At 40.5% G+C, this 12,228-nt stretch overlaps 1 protein-coding gene across 6 annotated transcripts in view; it reads left to right on the forward strand.

Annotated features, from left to right (window-relative positions):
* LOC139101494 (thyrotroph embryonic factor) overlaps positions 1 to 12,228 on the forward strand; it is a 62,687-nt gene that overhangs the window by 15,499 nt on the left and 34,960 nt on the right. For 4 of the 6 annotated variants that reach the window (XM_070654663.1, XM_070654667.1, XM_070654664.1 and 1 more), the window contains exons 1-2: positions 125 to 3,347; positions 9,742 to 9,771. In XM_070654663.1, the coding sequence (XP_070510764.1) occupies positions 2,999 to 3,347; positions 9,742 to 9,771 (379 nt within the window). In that variant the 5' untranslated portion in view covers positions 125 to 2,998. Of the gene's footprint in view, positions 1 to 124; positions 3,348 to 9,741; positions 9,772 to 12,228 lie in introns of those variants that run through there. The other 2 variants (XM_070654671.1, XM_070654665.1) reach the window with 2 other exon arrangements.

Consider the following 12,228-nt stretch of genomic DNA (forward strand, 5'->3'; position numbering starts at 1 on the left):
TGGCGGAGGCGGACGGAGCCACGGGGAATCGCCAGATCAATTTATATTTTAATCGTCCCGTCCGCGCACGGGAGCGACGAAGGGAGGGAGGGAGCTTTTATCTGTCGCATGGCAGGCGATGGCCCATCCGACCCATCTGACTCAATCATCGATCGGAGAAGAAACAAATGCGGCACCACGCACGACAGAGTCGGAGTCGACCCGTGCCCGATCTCCGGGTCTAAGCATCAACATCTACCGGGATACGATCGCCGCTCGACCGGAAAATACAAAGGGATGTGCGCGCGACGTACGTAGGTAGCTTCGGCGTTGCTGCAGTTGATGGATCGGCCGTGGGCGAGGAGAAGAATGCTCGTTAACCTAACGGTTCAGACAGCCCGTAATAAACACCGCGTATTTGCCTCTAAATTCGACGTACCCGGCGAAACGTACGCGATTATCCGGCAAGACAAACCGACGGCGCAGCTAAAGAGATAATAAAATTTGTATTAATCGGCCATGTGATTCAGGATTTATCCGCGTGAATTTCGAGTCGATCGAAAATCTCGTTGGGAATCAATGCGTGCAAATTTCCGTGCACCCTGCATTATACTCGATATTTATCACTGACTACTGAATGCGTGTACGATGCTTATCTATGAGCGGTAGACGCCGGGGTGCGCGCGATGCAAATGCAATGTCAGGTGAAAAGAATAAGGAGAGGTCAGAAGCGGGAGAAATTCCGAAGACGATGTATGCACGAACGAATGCACGAGTACGTTGACCTGAAATGACCTGACCTGCGACAACTCAACGTGTCCGGCGATAAACTGTCACGTATCAGAGTAATCTCATGCGTGGATTATCGCCACGCCGATTTATACGATAGATGCGTTACGCAACGACAGCGATGCATCGTTTTTACATTAATGGAAGCGTGCGGATGTTTTCCGCGTACGTATATACGACGACGATCCGCTTCCGCTACATCGGCTATCAATGACTGCGGCAAGATCGAAATTAACTATCACCAAACTTTCTCAAAACGTTAAGAGCTCGACGTTCTAATATTATCACACGCAGATAGTAATGCGGTACTTAAAGTAGCGTTTCTATAAAATAATGTGCAATGTAAAAATAGCAGTCAAAGTTTGACGATTTTAGAAGCATTGTTGCACCGCGAGTATTGTGAACGACCCTATTCGCGTGGAAAGGGGAAAAGCGAGGCTCTTATTCTTGGTACGTTTATCCTGTTACACCTGTATTCATTTGCCAGCTCGGAATTAACACCGGGGGTGCGCTTTCCAGAAATACCCGAGTGGGGTTGTGGGCGAACACGTGACTGGGAAACGTGCTCGCCGATGCACGTGGACCCCGGGCACATCCCCCGACATCGGCCGCCGACGCGCCTCGTGCCCTCAACCCTCTTTCGTTTCGAGGTGGAGGAGAAGCTTCCGCTCGTCTCAGTCATCGCCGAGTCTCTTCGGGTTGCGTGCGTACAAAATTGCATCGACGATCCCTCGCGACGACGCGGCCGCCGCGAGCCTCTCCTCCCCGCCCGCAAACACGTCCGAATTGTTACAAAGACGCGTCCGTTCTCGACGTTATGGTGCGTTTACCGGTAATCCCCGCGTGGTCGCGATCGCGACCTCGTCGACTCGCGTCGCGACGCCGGAGTGACAATCGATAGATCTAGATAAGTCGCGGAAGGTCGGCCGGGTACGCGCGGCAACTCCACGAGTTTAATCCCGCGGATCGTCGAACTGCAGATCGATCGAACCCTTGCAACTTCCCTTTCCCAGGGGACAATCGACGCACAGCGGAACGTAACTCTTGCTTCCTTGTCATCATGATTTTCCGCGTTACTTACTTTACGCTACACTCGTCCGTAATACATCCGACTTGCCGTTCCAATCGCACAATAGCACAAAAAATAAAAATAAATGTCTATATATTTTCTTATCTTAACGTGATATAAAGTTTCACTTCTTCTTTTTTTTTTTTTTTTTTTTTTTATACATAAATGTGATATAGGATATACGCGAAATGTTAATGCAAGATTCGTGTAATTTCGTGATACGGTGCTGCTGATAGTTAATTTATAATTTGTACAGATAAGAATCATTAACGTTAAAATTTAAAAAAGAATTAAAGATACGGATATCTCGTACGCTTTATCTGGCTTACTTTCATTAATGTGATGTATCGCACGCATATTTAAGAAAATGAAATTAGAGATTGATATGCTGAAATACTTTCACATTTTTGAATGAGATAATCAATATTAAAAAAGAGTTGAGTTATATACTATTAAAATAAATGTGAGCCATGTAATTTTTAGAAACATAGATATTTTTCCATTATTTTTACATCGCCTATTTTTCTTTCTTTTTTATTTTTTAATTATACTACGACAGGCACAAACGAGAAAAAGACTATAAAATATAAAATTTTGTTTGCTTTTTCATATATTTTATCGGATGTACAAAAAGTTTTAGAGAAATAGCTACATTCAATTACGTATTTAAACCCATTTGCTATTGCGCTATTGTTCGCGAGATCGGATGAAATATTACGGGAGGTATACTTGTATGACTATTTGCACGAAAGAGCTTCTTCAAGTCGTTAGTTTCTGTACAGAATTTGTAGACGTTTCAATGGTAATTTGCGAAATACTTAAATACGTCATACGAAAACTGAGTGCAAATATGATAGTTTCACTAATTTGTGACGGCTAAAAAAAAACGGCTAACCTAAAAGAGATTATTATTAAAATATATTTAAAAAATAAAAAGTAATTTTAACCGAAAGTGAATAAATAACGAGGAAAATTGTAAGAACCAGTTATCAATTTGGCGGAATTGATGAAATAGTAGTGGACGCAAGTTGAAGTCAGACATGACGCCGACTCCGCTTTGAATAGCGAGTGATTGTGCGAAAACTACCCAATATATCGTACGGCACGTTCAGCGAGGGGAAAAAAAAGAAAAAAAAGAAAAGAGCTACTGTCGAATCTAGAATGGATTCCTGCGGCTGGACGCGAATGGGAAACGAGGAGGGTGAAGGGATGGCTGGTTCAGACGCATCCGCCTCTTGGCAGCACTGTTACACCTGGTGCACTCCGTACTCCCATCCACACCCCCACCATCACCACCTGCATCATCCCCGTCAGTATCAGGGTAACCAGTATCAACAGCTACCGGGAAGCGCCTCCGCTACGACAAACGCTACCACCCACTACCCATCCTCTCAACAGCATCATCTGCAGCTGCAAAACACCCAGCCGCCGCCTCTGGACCAACAGCAGCACCTCCACCCTATTAGAGGACAGGGCGGGCTCAGGAGAGCCGTTCCTTATGACGGACCAGGTATCCAACTCGGTGTGCAACGCAATTTTTGATAACATCGATCCACTTCGCAATTGAAAACGAACGAGCCAAACGATTTTATACACAAAAAAAAAAGAAAAAAAAATCAACGCGTTAAGCTCAACGATTTATTCCTGATTATTAATTACTAGTATTATTTTGCGCTAATAATCTTAGCCCTACGCGATATTGATTTTACCGCCGGCGCGGAAGTTGATTGTATTTCTTCGAAAATTTTTACTCCGCTTATCTCGTGGGTATTCCAAATCGTCCTTCTTCTCTGGGGAAAATTTCTCAAATTATGTAAGTACTCCGGGGGTCCATCGTCACGCGATGTCAATCACTAAATGGATCGATCTTATCGAAAGGATTAATGTACCTCGTCGGTTTCAAGTCGGCCTCCAAGCGCATCCTAAATATCTCATGTGTTCGACGCTATACCCAAGAGATTTCAAGTTCCTTCGTCGTGAATTTTATGATACCGTCTTTTATCGGTAATGTAAAAAGTGGACATGGAGACGGAAAGATTCTACGATTTACGCCGCCACGGCGAAAGGGAAACCTGATCAAAAATAATATTTGCCGTTATCGGAATCTCGCGCACTAGCGTCCTTACTCTAACTTCCTGCCGATGATGTTACTCAAGATGATCCAATTTTCTAAAGACGATAGCGGGCGATTATAATAATGAAAGCCTTACAGCTGCAGGCGAAAGAAACATATATCGCGCGACGCAAAACGTGTGTGTGTGCATTTTTAACAATTTGTACAACAGCGCGAAAAGAAATGTTAAATATTTATGCAATTGCGCGAATTATACTTTGCGACGATAAAATATAATAAAGCTTTGCTATTTATAGAATACGAAGATATTAAAGCGAAGGCCTGGCTTCGTGGCGTTTTCACAAATTCTTTATTAATAAATTGTGACACAGGTTCGCGAATTAGTCGTTTCCGCACGACGGCGGCGTCAGAATGGCGAATACGCCGAATACAATTTTTCCGAACGCACGTTTGCGTAACGCGCGTTTCGCGACGAAAGGGATTTGCCACTCCACGAAAGCTCTCGCAAAAAGGCAAGGAAGAAGAGAAGTTGCCCACGCAACCATCGGTAAATAGTCCGCTGAATTATTCATGGGAATCTGTTGCTTCCATCTAAACGGCTGTACCGTTTTGCGATGCGGATTTGTTTAAGCAAAAGATATATTAGAGAAATAAATTGACTTATTGAGACTCGGTAGCAGATATTTCCAACGCCTATTGGCTTTTTCATCGCGATACAATACGCACGCGACATGATTTATTTATCGTTCGAATTATCATTTTTGCTTCTCTTCGGCGAAGTTTCTAGCTTTAAAATTCTCGACGCTTGTAAGTAACGTAAATGAGAAATAGATAAATTAATAGATCGTAATGCGACTTGATACAATTAACGGAACAGAACCTAAGCTGTGAATAACGCGACTCGTTATAATGTGATTCTTTGTAGAGATGACGCATTCCAATGACATCATTAAAATTGCACATACCCATCGTAATTATACTTCTTTGTTAGTATTTTCCGCCATGCGGCGCGTCCGCACTTTTCGTACCTATTGTTAGATGAGCGCATTATTTATTTATGACGTTCTCACATAAATATTTATTAATCCCGTTTATCGTCTACTCAATGAAACACAAACTTTATTCGTATCTCCAGCGATCTATTTAATCCCTTCGTTCCAAGAGCGAGCGATTACTTGTCGCGGGCCGAAGCTTATAATTTAGTATATAGATCTCAAATTGATCCGGTAAATACTCTATAAAAATGTGACCAGTTCCGAAAGAAATTAAAACGTGCTAATAAAGTTATCGTGCACTAACTCTTCGATAATTGAGACAACCGAGTTTCGTGAATGTAAGTTACGTTTCAGTACCGTATAAATACTCATACGTTACGACGTTTACAATCGTTCAAATTGATCTGTTTTGAAAGCCAATTACATAAGGGCTGTATTATTCGTTCGTGTTTATCGTCGGAGAAAATTTTCTAGAACGCACTGGGAGTACCGAGACAACTATCGTATCTGTCCGAGAAAAGTGACTGCAAATGGAAAATAGTCGTTACGAATGCGGCAACATTGGTGCATTATTTTCTCCCTCATGAAATTTTGAAGCAATCCCGATATCGAAATAAACAGCAGCGTCCATCACGCGGCGCGACGTAACACGAAAACTGTATCTAATCCCGGGCAATTTTCATGGACCGGGATCCTTTTTTCGCCATATCTTCTTTTATATCCACTCCGTTATTCAAATTGCATCTTGTCCGATCGGTTTTAAGATGCACGAGAGAATAATTCCCTATCTTTCGCAAACGTATCGCGATCCTCGTGAAACCTTTTTTAGTTATTACTACGTTTTAATTTGCACTGTTGCAAATTGATTAAAAAAAAAAAAAAAAATTAATAATGAGGATATTAAATATGAGTGTATCAATTGAATTGCGTATATATCTCGACGCCGATACACATTGTAATTTATGAAATCAAACGAGACGCAAAAACTATTAGATCATATGTTCTTTTATGGAGTTATAAATAATGCATAGAATAATAAGTGTAAAACTTATGATTAAATACCAGTTTCGAAATTTTTCAATTCCATTTTTGTTTCTCGCTGACTATTTCATACTTCAGAATTTTCGCTTCTGGTCGTTAAATATCAAACGTGTGAAAGTATATGATTAATCGAATGATTAACAATGTCGTGGAGAGTAGTGAGTGGAATGGAAATGCTACTGCGCGAGAAGTACGCCGATATGCGATGAATTATAGCGCGATCGTTTGATTAGCGGAACGACATTGGACGAAACACGTATCTTCGAGCAGTAACGTAAATCTATCCGCCGTCGGAACTCAATTACGGTAACTTCTCGCACACCGCAACGTTGTTAAGTCGCGGCATATTACTTATTGTTATTTCTCTACTATCACGCACTGTATGGAGGCAACAAATCACGGTACAAGGATCGGTCAAACTCACACGCGACAACAATACCGCAAAGAAAAAAAAAGCAATATTCTAGCTTATACAAAAAATTATAAAAATTATTTTACGTGTGAATTATTAATTGAAATTTATTATCAATAGAAGTGATAAACTCTGCCGCCTTGTCTTACAGAAAATAAAGTTTAAATAAAAAAAACAATCTCTTGCCTCAATTAACGAAACATACACGCGAGAACATGTTTTTGGATTATTTCTAATAACCGGTAAAAAACAATAAAAAAGATCATTATCGTCATAATTAACTTCCTTCCTGCGAACACTAATCAGATTGAAATTGCTCGCGGATTACTCGTTGGATTCTAAATGAGCGCGATTTCGTCGTCTCTTTTTTTTTCTCATCCACATGCGCCGATGAAAAATCGCGATACTTTATCGTGGTCATTGTGACTGTTCCTACTTTGTTGTATGGAAAAAAGATCGGATCGAAGGTTTGCGGAAAAGAGGCGGATTAAGACAGACGAACGAGAGGACGAGGGAGGCGTAACGTCGCGAGAAATGGTGGAAACAGCGGAGTTAGAAGAGTCAGGAGGCTAAAACGGAGAAGGAGAAGGAAAGCGATTACTACGACGACTCGTATCCTGCGCCAGCTAGCTCGGTTAGAAATAAACAGCGGTCGCTGGTTATCCTGAAACGTTGCATTATCCGTTGCAGCGAGATGGAACGCCTTGGACAAGCGTCCTTGAGCGCGGAAACGTACTTCAGATATCGCGGTGGTACCGTAGGCGAACGGAAAAATCAACGAGCTAAACGAGGATCGCGCTCGCGCCATCGTTTAATTATCTTCAGCTCTTCGCCTCGATTTAGGCGCGAGCTTTTCTCAATTTACCTCGGAGGAAAAATCTAGCACCGCGGTGTCTTTAGTAATTTAATGCTCTATTTAAATTTACTGGAACAAACCATGCGCACGTTTTGCGTGCGCTATTTTTTGAAACGTCTTAATTCGTGCGATTCATTATATTTGGGGACATCAAATAATTACAATAATTTCTACTATGAAAAAAAAATTATAAGACTTACCAGTCTGCATGAACTTCAGCGGAGTTGTAGTTCTTTCGGTGGCTGTAACATAAAAAAGAAAATATTAATGTAGACAATGCCGGTTACTTGATGAGATTAATAAAAAAAAAAGTAAAAGTTTTCTTTTAAAGAATTTATTTAAAAAATTCATGCTTACCTAAAAGTTGCTCCGCTGATGCAAGATGCCCGTCCTGGGCCTGCTCCTCCTCTCAGATGGGACGTGGCCAGGTGCGGATTTTTATCTGGACATAAATATTAATCAAATATTAAAATTAAGTTTTTAAGCAGCAACAATAAATGGCAATAAAAAAATCGATCGACATCTAATTCAGGCGTCACACAAATTTTTTTAAATAGCACTCTATACGAAAAGAAGCGTAACGTTTCCTAATTACAACCTGCCGAGTGTCGAACCCCAATACGTTTCGTACGATAATTATATATTTTTAAAAAACGATTAATGTCGCAATAAAAAAATAAGAAAGTCAGTGAAAGTAAAGAATAAAACCCACCCCATGGTTGCCCGATCGCTTTACGCCTGCCAGATCTCCTCCTTCTCTCATTGTCAATCTTTTGGTTACACAACGTTCTCGTGAAACACGATTAATCGCAAACGTGTACTAATTACGGACAAGCGTGTGACAACTTTAAACTTCCGACGTTAATCATACTCGATACTTATATTCGTCAGATATTGGGTGGTGTGGCATCGTCATATTCGGTATTAATTAACTTGAGTTCCTAAAGAAATTTCTATATACTGATCGACACGATATAACTAAGACAATCGAGATAAAAAAAAGATGGACGTTACATGGCCGGTTGCCATTATCTTTAGAAAATATTTAAAAAAAAACAGCTTTAATAAATATAAAATAAATTATGTAATTTTTTTTAACAAGATATTTCAGTGATATAACAAAGATCTATTTTAAAGTTCAACATATTGATACCTTTCATTAATTAATATCGTTCTTTGCCATTTTATTTTACAAATAATTAAAGAGCCGATACCTTTTGAACGGAAAGCCCTAATTATTATTAAGATTATCGACACGCGCACATATAATCGGTCACTTTTTTTTTTTTTCTGTTACTTTCTTATGCAATCACTACTGTAAAGGTGCGACATTTCTAAGTATTTACAGCTCAATTATTATTTGTCACCGGCCGATATCATTAGCAAATATCATTAAAGCAAAAAATGTGCGCGAGCGTTAATTAAATTTAACGGAGAAGCTCCCGACTGTAGAAATTCATTGCAATAAAGTTAAATAAAAATAAAAAGCAGGCTGATTACGTGTTTTAAATTATTGCTCGAAATAATCATTGCTCATTAGAATTTCATAACAATGTATACTTTACCGCGAGTGAAATTGTAATAGATGCGATACGAGGACACCTACGGGCAAATGTAACGCCTTAGATTAGATAAATGACCGCCCGGTTATTTGTCGCGTGGTTGCATCAAAACGTTTTCATCCTTCGCGCTGTAATTACCTTTGACGCGCGCGCTGTAAGACTCGGCACGAACCGGCGGGTACGTTAATGAATAATTAATAATCGCGAGTGAATATAATCGCGGCACGTGCAACGGCGCGATGCGACACAACGCTTGACTGTCGCTATGCTGGTGTTCTACGTTCGCCGTTTTGAAATAATGTCCGTGGCGGTGTAGCGGGTGGTGCCGCGGGCATCACCGACCCTAAGGTCGACGGAATCCGCCGTGCGGCGGCGATGCGGAGAATCCGAGAGCAGGAAAGTGGCCGGGGGCGCGTGGGCCCGGGTGGGCAGGGCCTTAGGGTCAGGGATCATCGGGCGGCAGAAAAGAACCGGGAAAATGTTCCTGCCGCGAGAGATACTCTATCTCTCGGTTCATAATACGCAAGTGGGAGGCTGCACGCATACGCATAGAGAAAGAGAGGGCGGGAGAGAAGGAGAGAGAGAAAGAGTGTACGCACGTTATGCGCTTGTCCTCGTATGCATCGCGATGCGGACGTGCAATCTCCGCGAAAGAAAAGGGGCCCTTTTGTCCGCTCTTCTTCCCTCCTCGCTTTATTGGGCTTTGTTTTACTTCGCCTCCACCTCCGGAGAATGCGATTCGTTGCGCCGCGGTCGCCATATGATCTTCGACACACGCGCGAGCATATAATATGTCGTATATAATGCACGTAGAATGAGAAAGAGAGAGGAAGAGGAAAGAGAGGAGATCTCTAATCGAAATTCGTTTAGAAATTTTCCCTCTCGGTTTCTCTTTCGTTTTTTTTTTTTTTTTCTTTTTTAGTCATAACGTTCAGAAGCGTTACTATAATTGTATCGTTTTCAGGTGACCCCATGATAACATCCTCTCTGAAGGGTAAGTGACTATTGACGATCTTTTTTTTTTTTCTTACTTTGCATATCCCCCTTCCGAAGGGTCCACGAAAGGATTCCCGCCGTAAAGTGTTCGCCCGAAACTCACATAAAAAACGACAGTATGATGAGTCGCTTTTTTTTTGCATGCATTTTATTCCGTTACGTTATATGCGCGTCCACGCTTCTTATACTCTACAATACTTTTGTAGATTATAGAGAAAATAGAAGTTTCGATCATGCAAGGCATCACGTAGCTAATTATTTTTTAAATTCAATTACTGTACATTTTAGAAAAAGTATTATATTTTAGGACAATATGAGCAGAAAAATGCATTAAATATTTTAACCCACGGTTAAAAAAAAATTATGATATATGTATATACACGTGGTACTTAATTACTTCTCAAAAACAATTTTATAAAACCTTATAAAGATTAAAGACTGAAAATAAAATTAGAAAGACGAAACAACGAAAGAACTGACGCGGTGCAAATGGATGAAAATTTCAAAGACTGAACAGATATATCGGGCAGTTAGAACGGCGGATGCACAGGCAAATTATCATTATACTGGTATATGCAATGGCATTCAATCGACGTGTATGCGATATTTCGCGAGAAACGCGAACAGGAAGGGTGGGAGAAAAGCGGCATATATGTGAAGAGTCGCCCGGCCTTGTGATGTCACATCCTGTCATGTCTTCGTATCCACTTACGTTACGATAGTCACGAAGCGAATGAAGAAAATTTCATGCATACGTTTAAAATATTACTTATTCGTTATGGCGTTTTCAAGTTGTGAAAGACAAATAATTATCAATATATAATATTTTGTTTAAACTTGATTTAATTTTTTTTTAAACGAATCATTATCAACGAGTTAGGAGAGCAAATCTCGTGACACATAAAACCGCTGATGCGTCTATTTCTGATACATTATCTCTTGCATACGAGACAATTTCTCGAGGCAGTCGAAAAAAAGGAGAAAAAAAAAATTTACGATCATGTACGATTACGTAACCCTAAGACAGTTCATCCTACATGTCTATGAAAAATTAATATTGCGTGTCGACATCGCGTGACACTCCCGCCTTTTCCCGTGAAGTTCATCTCGACGATTACGACCGAATTCTGGCGCGGATGCTGCGTTTAACAAAGGGCTTTAATTAAATGCGTGCCGGTGACGGGTAAACAATGCGTTTGTTCCCCGCCTGACTTAGCGGGGAAAAACGGCGCATAAATGTACCGTTGCACAAATACCGATTTCCGTGCGTGAACGATTCGCATTGCTTCCAGAATTATCACGGTACTTTCCTCTTCGTGCGCCAACTATTCCTAACAATCTGCAATTGTTGAGCGTCAATTACTACCGGAGGCTGCGTCAGATAATTGACCGGTGTTGTACAGAAAGAAGAACGAATTTAAATATATCTTCGAACGAAAAACCGATAAAATGCCGACTGCAATATTCTCGATGATGTACATTTTTCGACGGGGGAGAATTATACGCTTGTTTGAATTCATATCAAGTGTCCGATTGTGATGTTTTCATGGAAGAATATTTATTTCGCTCAAATTCACGAGATTTTTTTCTTTTTTTTTATTGAGCTTTCTGATTTTAATCGAGTGTATCGGATCAAAATTATTATCGATACGTTTAGTGAAAAATATAATTAATCAGAATGGCCTTGGCTCAGATATTTTATATGCTGTCGTGCTTTTTCTTCAACGTTTTTATCCCGATTGCATTAAAATACTTTACGTATTTGTCCGTGATTGAAATACTCCTTTTAAATATTCATAAATATAGAAAAAAAATATAATCCAGATAATTTTTATTCGACTAGTACTATTATTCACATTTTATTAATTAGCGAAAGTCTGTCATGGTGATAGGTTAAATCTACGTCACCCCGCGTTACTGATCATAATTGCTCCAATAAATTATTATATTAAATACCGCGCAATTTTTTGCAATTGCACGCCCGGGTCTCCTTCTCGACATCATGCATGTAGAATCTTATACGTGTTTGAACTCCCTTTTGATCTGACAACTTCTAGCTTAGCTCAATTAACAGCTGACGAGCAGATGTTAGCGGCATCGCGGAACATTTATGTCAAAAAAGATTATAAAAGATACGCGTGTAATTTCAATGCGCCTCTGCTACGCTTCCCGAAGACGACGACGTGCCGAGAGCACGTGCCGGGATCCGTTGAATTAACAAATAAAAAGATTAAGCAGTTTAAACGATCAGATGTTGATTCGCGGGATCACGTGCATTAACGAAACCGTCAGTGATAATTCAATCACAATTTTATTTTCAACAGTGAGAGTGCCGACTGTGAGAAAACGATAAGTTTGGTGCCTCTTCTCCATCTGCGTGTAGAATGCGAGAGGAGAGGTCTTCAGATTACACGTTTAATATGCCTCAAAAGTCTGACGAATTAAATTAGTTAAA

Source organism: Cardiocondyla obscurior, linkage group LG04, assembly GCF_019399895.1.
Source record: "Cardiocondyla obscurior isolate alpha-2009 linkage group LG04, Cobs3.1, whole genome shotgun sequence".
NCBI classification, from domain to species: Eukaryota; Metazoa; Arthropoda; class Insecta; order Hymenoptera; family Formicidae; genus Cardiocondyla; species Cardiocondyla obscurior.